This window comes from Bradysia coprophila (assembly GCF_014529535.1).
Source record: "Bradysia coprophila strain Holo2 chromosome X unlocalized genomic scaffold, BU_Bcop_v1 contig_416, whole genome shotgun sequence".
In the NCBI taxonomy this organism is placed as follows: Eukaryota; Metazoa; Arthropoda; class Insecta; order Diptera; family Sciaridae; genus Bradysia; species Bradysia coprophila.
In genome coordinates this window covers 1,464,878-1,484,751 of record NW_023503334.1, presented here as the reverse complement: position 1 = coordinate 1,484,751, position 19,874 = coordinate 1,464,878, and the positions used below count along the sequence as shown (strand labels likewise).

The 19,874-nt window shown below is 35.6% G+C and overlaps 1 protein-coding gene across 3 annotated transcripts; it reads right to left on the bottom strand.

Moving 5' to 3' along the window:
• Positions 1-1,232: 1,232 nt before the first annotated feature.
• Positions 1,233-10,045, bottom strand: LOC119069913 (glutathione hydrolase 1 proenzyme-like). Of its 3 annotated transcripts, none has more exons than XM_037174129.1 (7): positions 9,651-10,023; positions 9,404-9,575; positions 4,307-4,465; positions 3,405-4,245; positions 3,153-3,343; positions 2,846-3,086; positions 1,233-1,766 (listed from the first exon to the last, which is right to left on the bottom strand). In XM_037174129.1, exons 2-7 carry the CDS (start codon positions 9,406-9,408, stop codon positions 1,500-1,502), a joined length of 1,704 nt encoding a protein of 567 aa, XP_037030024.1. In that variant the 5' UTR covers positions 9,409-9,575; positions 9,651-10,023; the 3' UTR covers positions 1,233-1,499. The 3 variants fall into 3 exon arrangements, with proteins under 3 accessions (XP_037030024.1, XP_037030025.1, XP_037030026.1); XM_037174130.1 differs by having other exon boundaries at positions 9,404-9,666; positions 9,740-10,023; XM_037174131.1 differs by lacking the exon at positions 9,404-9,575 and having other exon boundaries at positions 9,915-10,045.
• Between the last annotated feature and the right edge of the window lie 9,829 nt (positions 10,046-19,874).

Genomic DNA, 19,874 nt, shown 5'->3' with positions numbered 1-19,874 from the left:
CGGCGTAAAAAAGTGCCGGTAAACTTTTGCTAAGGGTCGAAAGTTGTGGGAAACAACAAGTTTTTATGTCTATCAATGCAGAAACACTATTACGACGGAAAATGATGCTTTCCTGAATAATAGCATCGCTGTATCGCTATATCAATATATAATGAGATAAGTACAACGAATCATCGCGAGATCGTATTGGATATTATTCGCCGTCGGCTCGAGCAAACGCATACTTCTTGTTAGAGTCAATCTCCCGTTGTGCTACGAATTCACACTTATTCAGGAATTTTGTACATATGCTCGCTACATGTTCGCTATAAGTAGTCTTTAAATTGTCGGGTATTCTTTGTTAGAAAGTAGCCTTAACCGGGCAGTTGAGCAACAAATTCAACCTTTCAAAAACGGCAGGTGTGTCGCAACAAAAATTATCAAATCTGTTACTTCAGTTGTGTAAAGTGTTGGATGCAAAATCTTTTACTTTATATTCTTCATTCACTATATGAGATCACATTAACCGAAGGCCATCGTTTATTTTTATCATTGATGTCGATAATAGATCATCAATGTGGCAGGAGCCCTAAAAAACCCGTTTTGGGAAAGAAATAGTGTGGTTTTTCGATTTATCGACCAGTCTTAATCCTCCCACTGACCTTAGCTGACATGAACGGCATGAGTGTTTATAAAATCCATGAATGACTACTAAGTATAAACTCTTTTTAGGTATTTGCTACTAAATCGTATGCAATTTCACAATATATCTGAGGTTTTAGAGAGAGCGAAGGCGAGTCAAATCAAGTGAAGCCATTCCCTAAAGAACGAAGTTATACATCGCATATTCTTACAGATGTCTGTCAATTGGAAGGAAACATTTTTTTGAGTGCATAATGGCATTCATCTTCATTTCTTCACTTAACTGTCAGAAGGAGAGATCGTTTTGTTCGATCGTTCTGAAGAGTCATTCATTTTTTTCGCTCACATCTCTTCTATTCATAACCAAAGTTGCTGCTTGAATGCTTTCGACTGTTTTGATATTGGTTACTTTGGGTGAAAAAAGTCATTATTTTTCATCCATTTTTTTGTCCGCCGCCCTCAAGTGTTGTTACATTACCTTATTCAGTTAAGCAGACAGGATAGAAGTATGCACAATTTTGTTTTTAATTGTCGAAAGATCAAACAAATAACCCAATTTGGGAAAAAGTTGTGAGTACTTGAACGAATGCCACAACACATCTTAACGAAAATGTTTTTTTTTTAAATTTCATTTATTAATGTTAAATATACTTATTATAACATTATACTCCTATCGTCGTTATAATTGATTTTCTCCGCGACTATCACACTTTCATAATGGCATTCAACGGTTATACCATGTTAAAAAATAGAAATAAAAAATAAAAAAAATTTACTTACAAACTAAAATGCAATGACTGACTTTGTTTCAAGTGACAAAGGAAAATGTAAAAAAATAAGACTAAGAACTCGGCAACAAAATATATTTAAAAAAAATGTTAAAAAACTACAGCACTACCCACTCGTCGTATATCGTAGACGGCATCAATTTCGTCACCTATTCGAGAAATTCCGGTTAATGATGCAAAGCCACTGTCCGACGGCGACTGGTACATAACATGACCTTTTGCTATCAGGCCGGCTTGTAATGCAGCGTCCAGTCCTGCGTCATATTCAAGTCGCATTGGAAGTAGTTGATGATGGATTCGTTTAGCATTGATAGCATCCGTGAGCGTTTCATTCCAGTACAAATGGCGCAAAATTGTCTGAAATGATGTTGATGGCGTTAGTATTAAATATGGTTTTCACTTATAAATGAGCCATCAGAACAGTCGGAGCGTTTGCTGCGACTAGGTCCCGTACGAACCCGTATATCTATTGCGTACGTGACCCTAGTGCGTCTGTCCCCATACTTTGTCCGTAAGCCTTTTGCATGATATCTGTACATCTTAGAAATTGCGCATAGCGCAATTACGAAGCCCCGTACGTTATTCCTTTCAAATGTAACATAAATTTCAAATTGACCCAAGCGTATAAATACACATAGGACCTAGTAGTGGGCTCAGTCCAAGAACCTAAATATACAGTTTTGTCAACAACATTCTATTCGGTGCGAAATACAGTAAGGGCCTTAGACCCAAATTTCAACCCAAATTTGAAACGTTTTTTTACCGTTTTTTCAAGAGATTCTATTCGGTATTCAATTACCTATCATATAAAACAAAAATTATCAAAATCGGATGAAATTTACTCGATTTATGTGCAAAAAAAAAACACTTAGGGTCGAGTAGCCTCTTACTTCTAGGGCCCTCACGGTCCATTTTACCGATTTTAATAAACTTTTTTTTCCTGAATTGGTATCGACAATACCTTCATTTACCTGCCGTTTCATTTATATTTCCATCGTTTAGTTTACCGTAGATATCCCCAAAAGACCTTAAAACACTTAGGCGGCCCTAACTCAAGAAAATAGCCTCACTATTTCAACTACCTTTCAGGGGGAAAAAAAGTTGGAAATCGGATTTGATTTACTCATGATATCGACGTGACGGACAGACGGACAGACAAAATTTTTATTGCGGATTCGTTATCTATGAACATAGGCAAACACTTTGCTCCTACCGTCTGCTTCGAATTCCATCAATTACACACTGCATCGTAATCCTATAAGCCCCTTTGTACTTCGTACGGGGCTAAAAACCAATCCATTTTCGCTCCGTTTACCACCCCTAATTTCTATTGTTTAAAGAGTAAATGGAGAGAAAACGGACTGCTTTTTTCGTAAGTGGAGATCAGAGAATAAGAGCTGACAGTATTCCAACGGCCATGCCAATAAGACACTTACATATGCTACAGATGAAGTGATCTTTATACCACCGGCTCCACCAATCAATAACCGAACATCACCATGTTCATCCAAAATTATAACTGGACACATTGATGACAACGGCCGTTTTCCGGGCACAATGAAATTAGCTGGGGATGGAGGAACTCCGTAAGAGTTCGACTTTCCCGGTGTTCCAAAGTCATCCATTTCATCGTTCATGATGATTCCGGTAGTTGTCGATCGGATTTTGGAGCCAAGGCTTTAGGGAGAGACAAACATTTGTCAGTGCACGGCACTGTCATCGTTGCTGTGAAACAAAACTTACAGGTTGTTTATGGTGCTTGTGACCGATACAGCGTCACCATTAGGCGCGATCACATTTATATGAGCCGTTCCATGATCTTCTTCGATTGCAAATTCAGCCCCGTAATACTTGTAATCAGATACGGTTTGTTGGTCGTTAATTTTCGGTCGAACAGATTCAGCAAATGCGGAATCCTTAATTTTATGTACTCTCTGCAAATGCAAATGTTATGATATCCGATATTTCGGTATTAGTTTACGATATGAAAATTACCTCTGCCATGCCATCTACGAATGCTGCATCTCCTAGTTCGGTACGTTCGGCATAAGCAAATTTAAACGTTTCGGCTATCCGATGAAGTGAATTAACTGATGGAGTCGATGGCTCGAATCCATTTAATATATTCAACATAAATGTAATGAGAAGGCCAGTCGCAGGCAAGGGATTCGTATACATTGTGTAATTATGTATGATTGTAGACGCTTCCGGCTCCTCCCATCGAACTTTGTACTCCATTAAATCTTCTGTGGTTAATATTCCGCCGTATGCTGTGATTTCAGGGATGAGTTTTTGTGCGATCGTCCCGTTATTATATAACGTGGACACGCCCTCATCAGCTATAGTCTGTAGGGTTTCTGCTAACGCTATTCGCCTAATTAAGTCGTTTTCCTGCCACACGTGCCCAGTGGCTGGATTAAGAAATACTGCTGCTAAAGATGGTGTCGTGCGGATGAGTTCATTGCTTCTTTCTAATATTCGAGCTAGATAGCCTGTAACAACGTGACCGCGGCGGCATAGTTCTATTGTGGGATCGATCAATGTTGCCCACGGCAATTTTCCGTATTTTTGGTGCATTTCCCAGTAACCTTTCAGTTCGCCTGGAACGGCAATTGCAAGGGCACCGGTAACAGTTTGGTTGACGTACATATCAACGGTGGCTGCCTTCGGAGCAGTTTCTCTAGCTGTCAATGATTCTACCTTTCCATCAGATTTCGTGTAAATTGTTGCCACAAAACCGCCACCCAATCCCATACTTTGAGGGCAGGTCACGCCCTCACAAAATAGAGTTGCTATGGCGGCATCGACAGCAGATCCGTGTTTCTTTAGAATGTTACTGTTTAAAGGAAATTTTTTGAGAAATAAAATCGATTTGAACAAGAAAAAACAGATCTTACACTCCGATTTGTGCACATTCTGCACCATTCGCAACCACAGCGCCACCTTTCAACTCAACTGGTTCTTCACGCAGTCCGAAATACAATCCCACACCAATTCCGACAGCGGCAACTATCACGACTATGAAGATGATGACCTTTTTGACTGTTAATTCGAATCTGAAATTTACAAATAATTTTCTATTAAACGATCGTTCATCGTTAATTCTTACTTGTGGTTTCTCTAATATCTAGAATATAGACATTAGAGTAATGGATGGAACGCAAATGTGGAATATACTTTCAAGCAGTTACTCGTTTCCCGTGCATTGGAGGGTCAACGTTTGAAAAACTTGTAAATATATCAATACGATCCTTTGATCCACTGTACAAAACCTGAGTTTCATCAAAAAAATATCACTTATTTTTCCACCCGGTAAGTCTGTATCCATTGGAAAGTGTAGCGATTCATTTCAACATCCCATGACCCAAATATCTTTTTATAAAAAAACAATAAAGCTAAGACGATTCTACTTTTTCAAGTTAAGTTTTACTTGCAGACCACAACTCCACTCGCTCCTTCACAATAATTACTCAATTTACAGTTATTGTTGCTACTACTGTTAATTTATGATTTTAAATTTAAATGTCTCTGACTGTACTGATCGGTGCCAATATTCAGTATGCAATGCAATACCTTTTAGAGACTGCAGTGCGTAATTTTCAGATTACTGATATAACATCTGCTTCACCTCGAACCAACGCACTTCAAGCAAAAGTGTTCATAGTCGACGGCTGCCAAATAGAGTACAGCGTCAAAGTTTCAGTACCTTATTTAGAGCACCACTCATGCTTGAAATGCGTTGAACGAACGCAAAACGAGTGTTTAATTTGAACTTATAAATTGATATTTATAAATCAAACTGACATTACGTGGAGATCATCCGGAAACACCTCTTAAATCAAACTGTCAAGCACTCAAAATTAATCAAACAATCTGATTCTCACATCACCTGTCCAATGTGTACATTTCAACTTGCTTAACATACAGAAGTGCGTAAAACATGATTCGAGCACAAGGTCGAAGTGGAATCATTTCTACAAGTGCACTGACAATGAAATGCAATCGCAAACGAACTAATTATTTTCTAGCTGGAAATTTTTAGCAATCGTAACTCGAAACGGATTTATGTAATTCGCATTAAAATGCTAATTGTATGCCTTAGCGTGTGATTATACACCGAGCATTTATTATTTAGTATGCTATCTTTATGGGATGATTGTCGGCATTTTACTCATAAAAACGTATCAGATATCTATAATTGATACGTATCGACATGAATAATGCCTGTCGCTTTTCATTCTGCAGCCTGAACTGTATTTAGAGAATTTCTAATAATAACTTATGAAAGTTAATAAAGTTGTAGGTGGTCAGAGGAAAAACATGCAGAATGAATTTTTGATTTCGATTACAGTCCTAAAATAATTGGCATATGCATAAACTAGGAACAGCTGATTTTGCACCGACTGTTCAACATTCTCACATTTGTTCGAATTGTGTTGATCGAGCTGTGCTATTTATTATATGCGTATGGCTGAAGCAAAACAAGCTGATGTCAATTATGATTTTTGGCGATCTGCAGCGAAGGGGTCGCGTAGCAGAAATAAATCGAGATTACGTTCGATATTTAATTTTTTCAACATAGTGTCACCTACGTTACGCGCAAATCGCGATTGGGACTGTAATGCCATAACACTCTAGCTGCAAGCATGAAAACTCATGAGTGGGAAAAATATATTTCCGGCTTTGCATGTGGTGTATGGTTCAACTCATGCAAATAAAACGTGTCCTTAGGAAAGAAACACATAGCCGATGATGGTCATAGTATACTCAAAATTGTGCTACGTTGGTGTATGGAGGCAAGAGTACTAATATGCATTTTGAACGTAAGATCAGCGTGAATGAATTAATTTAACGTTTAAAATAACAACTCAAATGATCAATTCATATCAAAGTTGCAGCATTCAATCAAATCAACCTTAGTGTAATTCTGTAATTTGTTTCGATGATAGAATAAAAACTGGTCATAACAATGTCAAAATTTCCAGCATTTTTTTCAGTCAAGCAACAATAATACGGCATTGAGTTCTATTTCTTACGGTTTAAAGATTTTGATAAACTTAATTTTATATTGCACAAGTCACTGCAATCTTTGTTTGCTTATAGCTTATACACTTAGAACTGACAAGGTTTTCCCACAAACGCATCGAAAAATTTACACATCAAGAGATCAAGATGAGAATTTATTATTATTTTAGAAAATCTCATTACTGTAAAGCCCTTTTTACAGTAGAGGAAAAGCGAACTTTCAGCCGATCGATATGTAAAACTATTTCAGTGGTATCTTCTTTCTCGGTGTCGTAAACTACATTTCCACCGCCTCCAGGCGAGATACAGTTTCAGCTAAATAAAATACTATTACGAGACTGAAAATAGGAAAATACCTATACAACTGCAGGACAATAAATTTTCATATCATCGCGACGAGGAAACCTGATTAGATTACAAATTAGTTGCACAATTCACCCAAATTGTCTTATACTTCTGAAGATGAGTAGACGATTCGTCTAAAGCGATTACAAAAACAGTTTTGTCAAATCCAAAAACAGTAAATTTTATATGCGATTTACAAGAGTGTTTTGCCATAGTATTTTAGAGAGTAAAGTCTATAAACTCAAATCAAAGGTTACGATGTTTGCGATTAATTCTTGGAATCGAAATGACGTACTTAAGAGTAATATGTTGCTAACTAATTTTCGACCGTTTTAAATAAACAAGAATCGTTCTTGTTCAATTAAAAAATAAATGTTCGGAACCTTTAGTCGATCGTGAAAAATTAAAAATTGGTTTTGGTTTTTCCCCATATTCTAAAATAGAAAACCCAACGTAGATTGAAGGCATATTAACTTTGTGTTGTCATTTGTAGTCTAAGTGAAACAATTCTATTTCAACCCGAACTAATTATACGACTGAGGTGGATTATTAAACCTACTATGAATAACTAAGATTGTACGTCTATAGATACCTATTAGGTATTAAAAATAGGACCGATAAAGCGGCTGAGGCACGAAAAATTTTATTTTTAGAAAAATATTCTTTTTGTCATAGATGTATTTGTCACAAAGCTGTGTCTCGTCGCTGATAAGTAAGACTATTCGATGAACTGGTCAAGAACCGGCCCTTGAGGCTATAATAAGTTTAGCGTCAGATATTTTTCTTCTAGATGATTATCACCACAGCTTGTAACATAAAAACCTTTCGTGCTGCGTTAGGTTTATTTTTTAATCGATTTGACGTAAAACAGATGTTGTTCAAACGACACTCGGCTACGTGTGGAATTCGAATGAGGTTAATAGTAAAAATTAAAACATTTTATTCGGCACGTGGAATTATTTCCAATCGAATATTTTTCGTGTTTAAGTTTTAACTGTTTTTGCACTCAAATCGAATTCAATGCTAACTGTAACATGCCGATCCATTGTAAGACATGAAATCATTTTTTTCGTGTTTATCAAAATAATATTACCAAATGGGAGTAATAAATAAACAAAAAAAAAAAATTGTAACAATTTTCATACGCGCGTAAACAATTGAGATTTTTGAATGAAAGAAAGAAATTAGGTTGACTTATAAACAACAATATGAATCGGTTATCTTCAATACCATGAATTAAGTTTGGTAAACTAATGCAAATGTAAAAATGCTTTAGATATTTTGAGTTAATTGTAATAGTATACTTAAGCTAAACAAATATTCAGCCAATTTCTATACACAATGAAGCCATGAAACGTAATTAAAGTTACATTTACGATAAGTGTTCGAATAGAATTGATAAATTTTATTGCTTCATTTAAACAATAAATACTTCAAGCTTACGTAAAGCCTGTTTGTTTCGATCAGAGATTATCGCAAGGGAAATGAGTTCCCAAAATAATGTCATCGTATTTATCAGCGTAGAAAGTCGATCGAAACAAAGATAAGTTTCAAGGGGGAAAGAAAATCCTAAGTGAATGTGACACCTCGCTTTCGACTCGCCAGTAACTTTCCTTTGCAAAACATCAGGTGAATTTAAATTGTTCTAATTACTAACTCTCTTGGGGAACATCCATAAGTCCCGACCGTTCTTTGGGTGCGAGGCATTCCAATTTTCTTGTTTTATCATAAACATCCAATGAGAACTCATGCCTAAAATATGGCCTTCAAAGAAAGACGTCCATTGTCCATATCCCCCAACGCCCCCAACATATTAGAAAAAATTTTATCTCGCACTATCCCCCTGATTTCCACAAATGAATATTCTGTGAATATTTTGAAGTATCCTGCCATTTAAATAAAACTTGTGGAAATTTAATGTAGTTTAGTGAAACGATCCTCTCGTGCTGGGATCAAAATGTAGTATATCATAAAGATTGTTAAAACTCAGATGAGCTCCTCGATCTCAAGTGAAACTTCTACTTGGCCGGGTTAGCGATAAATTTTTTACAAAAAATCACTCGTCACCACATTGGAAACACTTCTCATTACGTCAAGTGGCTCCTTTGAATTGTTTGTAATCGAAGCGGAATTACGTTGCGTGAATGTAATTTTTGCGACGCTGTTTTTTGAATGAGAATGTGTTTACGACTGAGGTTCGTCATAAGCTTTGTATAAGAACAAACTGTCAGCGTACTGCAGCGATAAAAAAAAAACGAGAAAAAAACCATGATCCATTCAAGAGTGTTAAAAAACCGAAATTCAAATCTTTCCATCAGCAAAAAATAGGAAATAACAAATTCGCCGATCAGGCCGATGATGTTACGAAGTTGCAGGTAGAAAACAATGCGAGAATGTCTTACAAGATTCCGTAATCGTGTGCAAATGTGCGCACGATACATTTGGTTTTGGTTTGTACTGAAAATAAATGTTTTGTTCAGTAGTCGTCCGATGCTTACTTACAAATAAAGTGACAGAGTTATTTGTAAATGGTTGATAAGAACCGGATTCGACCAATATAAGTTCTTACAATTGGATAAAAATGAGAAGATTGGATGACATTCAGTTAATTAAGCTCTACTTACATCATTTTCGGACGGTTTCGTCTATTCTTGTCAAATTAATCCACCAAATTCAAACGGACCAGAAATTAATTTTGATTAATTAAAAAGAGTGTCCAATTGTATCGAAATAAAACGGAATTTAGCTGGTCGTTACACGTTCGTTACAAAACCATAAGAATTGTGCATGGCGAACCTTCATGTTTAGTAGAACAATAAAAACTACTCAATAGCGATCACACGAATGGCCCATAAAACAATTGATATTTGCCGATATCATTGGATTTCTATCAACCACAAAGAAAAAAAAAACGTAACGTAAAATAACAATACAAATTCACCGATGATTGACCATTATACCTCTTCGCCCGTGATAAGACTAATTTTTTATATTTTTAATTTAATAAACTCATTAAAAACACTAATCTTGCTTGGTTATCTAGATGTAGATTGGATACGTTAGAACACAGAGTTTAATTTAATCAAAGCTGAGTGCCGGTTCAATAGCAATAATATAATTAGTTGAGCTTCGTACATGCAATGTGGTATATTGTGACAGTGGTTGTAAAATAAAGGCAAATTTCAATTTTTGCTTGCAGAAACTTGCGCTTATCCGATCCGTTCACTCACAACAATGCAGATAAACTAAGATTTGTGTACGACCTGTAATTTATTTGTAATCCACTGAGATTCATAGTATTCATAGCAACTAGTTATGGTTATATGTGTGTATTAGAAAACCATCGTAGAGAAGAGAGTGTAATGGTTATTGAGTACAGCTTTCTCACATGTTCAAGATCACGGAATTTCCGATTTTAGTTGATTTCTTGCGTAATTGCTCAACATACCCACGTGTAATGCTAGCTGTTTTTGAAGAGATTACCTGCACAGACTCTCTTTCTCTAACTGATGTGTGTGTTTTGATTAGAATAAATGAATACTAATTTTTCCAACTCTGTTATGAGACACTCTGCGTCCCCATAATTGTGGGCGAATAGCTCTTAGTAGTCTCAGTACAGTCCAATAATTCGGTTACAAAGTGACAACTGTAGAATAGTTATTTTTTTATTAGAGAAGGGTTCTTGAGTATAGGAAGGAGAAAATAAGAAATTCCAACAAGAACGCGATGTTGCCGAATAGAAGCAAGTAAATGATTTTTGACGTTTCGTTTGATGACAGCTCGGGATAGAAAATCTGTATTTTCTCCTCTCATGCTTTGACAGTGTAGAAAAGAATAGTAGATTACATACTTGTGCGGAAAATGAACCGAAGGCGAAGTATACAACCACACGAGTCAAAACAACGATTATGTAGTTTATTTTACCTCTTAAGTGCGGCGAAAGTGAATTTTTCTTTTGCGGGCCCCCCGCGAAAAATGAATTTTCGCAGCACATAGGAGGTAAAAATTTTTTCCCCCAACTGTCATTTTTTTGTGTTGAAAAATTGTGTAACAAATTGATGTTTTTGTTTGGTGGCGAAAAGCAGTTAATCACACCTGGTACATATGAAAAACTCTGGAATAAAACTCGAGCTCTTGTTGGAATTTCCTATTTTCTTCCACCGGTAAATAAATAACTGTTGTTTACGTCATGCAAGGACAAGAATTAGGAAAATCAAAAATTTCTAACCTTGAAAATTTGTCGTTAGAGAAAACGTCAACAAAACCTCCTTTTCTCACCGTATTTGAGTGGAGAAAACAAGCCTATTCACGCCGCACGCACAAACAGTCATATCAATACTTAGAGAAAAGTCAAAATTTGCTATTCGCTCCGCAGTTGCGTATACCTTTGTACAACACAAGTTATTTGTACAGTTTCTCAGCGTGATAAGGACAGGTAGACGATACACATACCGGTCATATAACGATAAAAGAAACTCAATTTTGCTGTAAAGTCGTAATAACGAAGTGGCAGGAAAATCGTACTAACAAATGTAATTTATGGATGAAATCGACAGTCGTCTGGAAAAGGGAAATTACGCGCGATATTTCTGTTTTATTGTGTTATTCCGACTGATAATTTTTACAATTTATTAAGAGTCTGCTCCCTTTTTTAATATACATAGTTTAGTGGATACAAACAGGCCTCAACAGTCTAATGTCTAATCATCTGTTACCGATAACGATGACAAAAAGAAGTGACGAGTACATTAAAGACTTTTCATCGAACAACAGAAACAGGTTTCAACAACGTAAGTAACAGATTCAATGATTAGACTAAATTTTGCTAGTTTTGTGTAGCATAAAATTTGAAATATTTTTTCTGAAATTTCATGCACTATTTATGAACAAAACATTTTTTATTTTTATTTTTTAAAACAAGTGAATTGCGGTCATCAACAAAAATCACATATTAACCAATTGCGTCAATATCAACATTTACAGCAAACACTACAATCATGTAACACGCATATCAAATCATCTTTTACATTCAATACCCAAATACAAGCAATAAAAAAAAGATTTAATTTGTCATCGCCGTTATTTAATATTATAAAGTGAATTTATTTTCATTCATTTTAAACAACACCGTCTTTTGCTACGACATCATGGTCGATTACAACATTCAAATTATAATGGATGTGCAATCGAAATTTTGCGAATATAGGAGGTACAGGGTGATGATCTTGAAAAAAATATATTTTTTTTGATCTTAAAATTGTAGCAGTAAAATTGATAGATATGATGTGCGTCGCATTATTTTAAAAATATTTCTTTATACAAATTTAGGTTATCGGGGTCAATGTCGAAATTAAAATTTTTATTTCAAAGGAAGTCTCGTGTGATCTTGAGCTTATGTATGTGTAATTGAAATTGGCATGGTCGCTGGTTCGGTACAAAGGCATACGCAGTGGACCTAAAGGAAAGTAGCAACAGTGTTTGTGTTCGTCACTCATTCAAACTCACATAACAACAGTCAATTTACCGAGGACACAAAATAAAATGGTGATAACAACTGCAGGTTTATGTAAACAAAAACTCGGTAGTAACTGAAACTTCACACTTTAATGAGTTCATTGAAATGCATTAAAAAATATCTATTCAGGAATCCCACATTAAAATGAACAATGAAAAGTGAAACACGTCAAACATCGTACCAAATCCAAATTGGTATCAAAATGGTGATAACTGAATGCAATTTAAAAAATTAAAATTTTTGTTGAAAGTCCTGTTGTGCATGACAAGTTAAAAGTTCCAAAATTGGACTTGACGAAATACATTCGTATTTTCGATGTAATGGGTAAGGTTAACCTATTAAAATTTGATTTGATCTGAATCCTGTTTGTGGAATTTAAATCTGAAATCTGATTCTACATGAAAAAGAATGACCTCACCTAACCTGGCAGATTATCAGGTTACATGATACTTTCAATAAACATTTTCTATTTTCAATTTTTCAGTTCGGTTCAGGACAGATCGAACCAGTTCTGACGTATTCAGATCAGATAAGCTTTTGAATTGATAAACAGGACAGGTCAGATCTGGTTTGAGCTTCAGATCAAGTATGTATGTATACTGTGTATGCGTACGCATACTTTGTCAATAAACTACTAACAACAATTCGAGTCAAGTCAACGCACTTCAAGCAAAAGTGCTATTAATGACAGCTGTCAAATAGAGTACTATTTTGTATGAAATTTTGTCCTTACTCTTTTTACAGTGTAAAATTTTGCATGGAGCACTGTCAAGTTTCAGTACCCTATTTAGAGTACCACTTTTGCTTGAAGTGCGTTGGTCAAGTCCATATTTCTGATATATGTTGGTAAGTTCAAAGATTCGGAATTCGGATGCCTTCTTTTTGTGTTATTTATTGGGTATTTTCCTCATTGCATCAACTTAAAGTATTTTAATCAATACGTCGTAATGCGACAGGGCACAATTTATTGATTTTTTTTAGAGTTTTCAAGAAATTTTTAAACAAAGCTCCGCAGTCAGTGGCAGTGAAATTTGAGCATGAATTTGCTTCAGCTGTTCCACACATACAATCTAAACTGTTTATACTTGTTTATTCAGTTGAAGCTGCTAGACGCCCACTCGCAATAGTGGTAAAACCTTATAAATCCGTATAAACAATTTTGATTGTATGTGTGGATCAGCGGAAAAACCGCTGAAGCATTTTCATGCTGCAATTTCACTGTAATAACTGTAATAACAACAATTAAAAATACATTTAGAATACTTTTAAAAGTTTTAAAACTTGTGAAAATGCATAGAAATTCTAAAAAAAAATTGGAAATCGTTTTCTTAAAAATAGGTCCTGGAACCCATGTACGTATGTACAATTGTATGATAGAACCAAACATTTGATTACACCCTTCACAAAATAGAAAAACGAATCACAATTTATCTAAGACTAGTTTGACCTTTAAGGTAATGAGGGATTCTTTTGAATTTCGACTGACCGAAATCGGCGCTATTTTTTCCGGGACTTTTTTATATATGTCTAGTTAGGCCTTGGTGCCTAGGCCCCAAAACCAGTCTCAGACATTTTTGATCTTCCATACCTGGCTGGTTGTAAGTGGCCAAAAGTCGAAAAATGAGGTTTCGTAGTTCGGATTTCATTTCCGTAAGGTGGCGAGGACACGGGCGTGTATGGGTTCGTTGGAAAGCTGAGGTCAAGTAATCCTGGGGTAATTTGATGATAATCGGCCGAAAATATGACTTCCGGAAAATTTCTCAGAATCGATGGAACCTCCGTGAACTTTGATGAGAGCTGTGACCTACCTAATCCAATTATTTGATTAAATTATTACTTATCATGAATGTGGAAGGCCTCAGCTTTACACCGATATCCATATTTAGTAGTTTGGTACGTGACTACGTAACAGATGAAAACTGTGTGTTTCACTCCGCCAATCAGCAAATCAGCCTCAGGAGTACTTGACCTCAGCTTTCCAACGAACCCATACACGCCCGTGTCCTCGCCACCTTACGGAAATGAAATCCGAACTACGAAACCTCATTTTTCGACTTTTGGCCACTTACAACCAGCCAGGTATGGAAGATCAAAAATATCTGAGACTGGTTTTGGGGCCTAGGCACCAAGGCCTAACTAGGCATATATAAAAAAGTCCCGGAAAAAATAGCGCCGATTTCGGTCAGTCGAAATTCAAAAGAATCCCTCAATTGGATAGTTACTGATATCTCAATTATGATTGGTTTTACCGTTATGATGCGGCGATGTGATATAATACGATAAAATGTCACGTCTGTAACTGGATATGTGAGGATAACTATTTGGTAAAAGGTTATAGTAATAGTATATTACTTCCGAGGTTCCAAGTTGTGTATTTGATAAGTGGGGTGTTACAGCCCGACCCGAAGGGGAGGGCTGTATTCCCCACTTGTCAAATAGCAACTTGGAACCTAGTAAGTACAATGCTTTACGTGATTAGGCAATGTAAATGAAAATGAAACATGCCGTAACACGTAAACATAGTATATATGCGAGTTCATTATTTGCTGTAGGTATACCTTACCTATAGGTATGCGTATAGCATGGCTCAGAAATCTTCAAACATTTCTAGCGTCCCCAATTTTGTGTTTTTGCAAAATACAAAATGTACTCCAAGCATAGCCTAGCAATATATCTGACCCACATGTATAGTACCTGTTGCAGCAAATCAAACTGCATTAGAGAGCAATTTGTGGAACAATTCACTTTCGGCTGAACTTGAACATCAGCAGTGAAACCCTCGCAAATGAACGGACAGTTTTTAGTCATTCCTTTCTCATGCTGCTAAGCCAAGCCTCCAAGGAAGCTACCCTTACTAAGATTGAACAGATAGACTTATAAAGTCACTTGCCGGATTTCAATTTGTCAACGAATGAAGAAGTTGAACAAATTGTGGACAATTGTGTGAAATTATTGTACATTTACATTGCTTATCATGGGTCAAATAAAATGGAAATGGTAATGTGGTTCTTGTGTGTTTATCGACCTTCGCTTCAACTCGTAACACTTTTCGCACAAGAAGTACTGTTTCTATCAATTCATAAATACGTCCCTCGTGGTTTAAATTGAAATATACTTGCAGTCAGAGCCTATTATTGGAATTAAATTCTTACAGGTTCCATCTTAAAAATTGACATTTTCTTTCAGGAGTTTTTGAAAGAATTTAATTTTTAATTCCAAAAATAGGCTATACTTTTGTAGTACATCGTAATCAGCTACCAGCTTCTCTATTACTTGATTATTAATCAATGATCAATGATTCATCTGAACTGTCTTGGGATCCCGGCTCCTCGTCGGAAGCTTTTCGATAACTTCGCGGTACATCGCCTTTTGAGTAAAATAATCTACGTTTGTGCGAAAGCTTCAAATCAGAATTATTTCTATTATTTGTGCCATTGACATGTACTTTAATTTTCCTTCATTTATTATAAGCGAACTGTAAAGTCGTTCTAACTTCATTGTTCATTGAGTCTATCATCTTGAAAAACCAATGCTAATTGTACGTGATGTACGGTCTGAGGTTCCAAATTTTTATTTTGATGAGTGGGGACGTACGTTATGGCAAAGTAAAAAGAACCTTACCACTTAAATGTTTCTTTTTGGCCTACACATTCTTATCATCGATTTTTATCTGGCCAAACGGGGAAAGATGTAGAAAACAGCGTGGTCTACACTTTTCTGCATATGGCCAAGAAAGTGCCATCATGGCTTCACGGTTAAAATTAATTGCCATTTATGTCGTAAGGTTCCTTGGAACCTCGTACTTACAGGGCTTTACGTGCTTCTGGTCGGTAAATGCGAAAAATGTACTAAAAAACACATTTACCGGCCAGAAGTACGTAAAATAAGTTCCACTGCATGCATATCCTACCATTGTAATTTACAAGTTAAGTAAGGTGCACTGAATTTTCGTTGTTAAAATCCGAAAAAATTATGAGTTTCCCTTACATCATTGACATGCAGCCATTAATAGCTTACAAACACATAAAAAATGTTGCATGATAAGCAAAATTTATGATGACGCTAATGCTGAACATGTCATCATATTTTAATCGTATGAATATGAGACAATAAAAGATAATTTGAGTGAAGTATTCCGAGTCAAGTGGTTTTTATATTTAAATCATTTAATATGGTGCTAAAGTCACAATTCGTAGATAATAGGCCCGGATCCGTTATGATTTCAAATTTTATCTATGGAACAATTACAATTCGTCTATAGTCAAACTTTCTCGCGAGAAACAGCTGTTTAACTTATGTGTTGAATAATTTGAATGTTATCCATCTTCCAAGCGCGTTCCATTTTATTGAGTTGTGAAGAATCGTTGAGCGCGAAGATAAGTTTTCGTTTAGTAAAGAACACTAATTTTAGATTCTTCTTGATAATGTCTGAAAAGAAAATTTCATCGAAACCGATGCAATGTTTGAAAGCCACAATCTTACGACTTATTTCACAATTTCATTGACCTACACTTGATATGGTTCTCTTTACGAATAGTGTGCAAACAATAATTTTTCATCGACCCACTGGAGATTGTACGCATACAAAAACCGTGAATTTCACTGACTCATTTTAAATTCCGACTTATGGGAGTGTTTACAAGTCATTATTATGCTTTGTTAGATGATAACAGATGGCGTTGCTTCCCCGCGGAGGAAAGGCCATTTATATTTTCTATGCTTGAATGCTACAATTTTATTGAGTCACTGGAAATTGTGAGGGAGCACGGTGATGCTTAAATTTTAAATAAACGTGTAAGTTAACATCCAGGTTTTTTTCATAAGTGAGTTGGGGGAGGGAAGTGCTATTCAAGTAAACAAGTTTTAGGCTTGTGGAACAGTGAGGACTTAAGATTTACATTGGAATTGGTAGAGTGACAAATTCTAAGATTTACAGTGTAAAAATTATGGCTCTCGATAACTGCTTCATTGAGCAATAGTAGCTAAAAGTTAAAATTTCACCATTTTAAAAGACTGATATCTCCTTTGCGAAGCAACCGAGGAAGCCTACGGTATTTTTTTTGCATATCTTTTAGCATATCTTTTCAAAAAAAATTTTTGTTTCCAAAAAATATTTTTGTTTTCAAAAAAAGTTTTGTAAGTATATAAAGAATTTTGGTTTTCAAAAAAAAAGTTTTGTTTTAGTATATAAGGAGTTTGGTTGAAGAAAAAGTAACAAAACTAAAGTTTTGCTTTTTCTACATATGAGAAAATATGGTAATAATTGATTGCAAAGAGAAATAATTTAGAAAGGCATCGAATTAAAGTGATACACTGAAAAATGATTTTGATATCCTAAAAAAAGGTTTTCGATGTTTTGAAAAAAGATTTTTGATAAATTAAAAATGAATTTTCTCGAGATTTCTTATAAACGGAGATAAATAATTAACAAAGCGAGATAATTTTATTGAAAACGGAGTCATAGTATACCGTCATTCAAAAAGGAAGTCACGGTCATAGGGACGGACCCACTTTTCGAAAAACGTGACGTGTTCTGACATATGCGACAGACCCACATTCTCTGAAATCGGACGTCCTCTCTTTGTTAAAACACTTAAAAGAAGTTAGCATCTCTGATATTTCTTTATGTTCTGATTGAGGGACTCGAGTACTACACGAAACTGTATTTAGTTTCCGGATCCGCTCGGCATACATGACCGCCCAGAACACGAGTCAATTTGAATACAGATTGTTATCGCAACGGATAGAGGGACTAATTCTAAGCTAATTCGTGTTAAAATGGCTTCCCTCTACAACCTGGCCACGTAGCTAATCCAGCTAAAGTCGAAAATTCGCCATTGTTCAATGGTGATATACGTCCAAGACAAAGACAGTTTGATACTCTTTCAATATTGGTAGATGCTCTATTAAAAGCTGTGAGTTGATTTTACAAAAGTCATCTGAATTGTACACCATTAGAAAAGTTTATTTTCACCATTAGTGAACTAAAAATGTATTGAGTGGAAAGACATAGAATTGAAATCGAAATTTTTCTCAACGTGGACGAAGCATGCAAAGTCATCTAAGTCCTCAAAAATCGATTCTTCTGCGGCAGTTATCGAACCATGACTTTTGTTGTGATTTTTTTGGTTTTAGAATATACTTATGATGTTTAACTTGAATTTCCCTTATACGGACGTCCGCTTTGGGGGATGGACCCCAAAATCAGAAAGCGGACATGGTGTGATTTAGGATGGACCCACCTCAAAAAAATCGAAAAAAACGTGACGTCCTTTTTGGACAACGCCTATCTACTTTTCTAAATTTTTTATCTCAGTTTTTAGTTGTTTTTCTCCATTTGAGGCTCCGTTTTTAAATTCTATTTTTCTGAAAGTATTCTCTCAACTTTTTAATTTGTTGATTTGTTTCTTCCATACATTTATTATTTCCATATCTAGCTATAATAGACTGCTAAACTGTATGCTAAAATGATGTATGTCCTAGGATCTAGTAAAACGCCCTTATGTTCCATTTCGTAGAAGGATGTATGTCCTAGAATCGAGCAAAACGCCTTTACGTTACATTTCGTAACGGATCAATCAAGGAGACGAAGCGAGAGAAAAAAAATTAACTCCTAAGTTACCGACACCGTTCCGGCGCCCGGCTCGCATTGCGGCCCTCCGCTTCGCTCCGGGGCAATGGGCCGGATCGCTCGGCGTGTTAAAACACTTTTTATGTGCAATGAAAATTGGTATTCGTTTCGTAAAAAAATGAATTCTGTGGGGACGAACTAAACTCCTTTACGTTACATTTCGTAAAAGGATAAATCTCCTAGGATCGATCAAAACGCTGGCCGTAAAGGAGTCTAGTTCGTCCCCACAGAATTCATTTTTTTACGAAACGAATACCAATTTTCATTGCACTTAAAAAGCGTTTTAACACGCCGAGCGATCCGGCCCATTGCCCCGGAGCGAAGCGGAGGGCCGCAATGCGAGCCGGGCGCCGGAACGGTGTCGGTAACTTAGGAGTTAATTTTTTTTCTCTCGCTTCGTCTAATTTGTTTTACATAAAACTGAATTTACAGAAAAAAAAAGTTCAAAAATATTACATCTAACCACCGATCCATTGATTTGTTTCAATAACAATAATCATCCACAAACTTACAGTTTTTGCGAAGTCATAGAAAATGATGTATAACACAACAGATAAAGAGAGAGCAATTTTTAAAAGGAAACTCAATCCGTTGCTCTAAAAAAAATTACCATTCATTTATTCACTTTTATCTCAATCTTCTTTTCGTTCTCATTTCAAAATTATTTCTCTTTGCAATCAATTATTACCATATTTTCTCATATGTAGAAAAAGCAAAACTTTAGTTTTGCTACTTTTTCTTCAACCAAACTCCTTATATACTAACAAACAAAACTTTATTTTTGAAAACCAAAATTCTTTATATACTTACAAAACTTTTTTTGAAAACAAAAATATTTTTTGAAAACAAAAATATTTTTTGGAAACAAAAACAAATTTTGAAAAGATATGCTAAAAGATATGCCAAAAAAAATACCGTAGGAAGCCTTTGACTGGTGATCCCACACTAC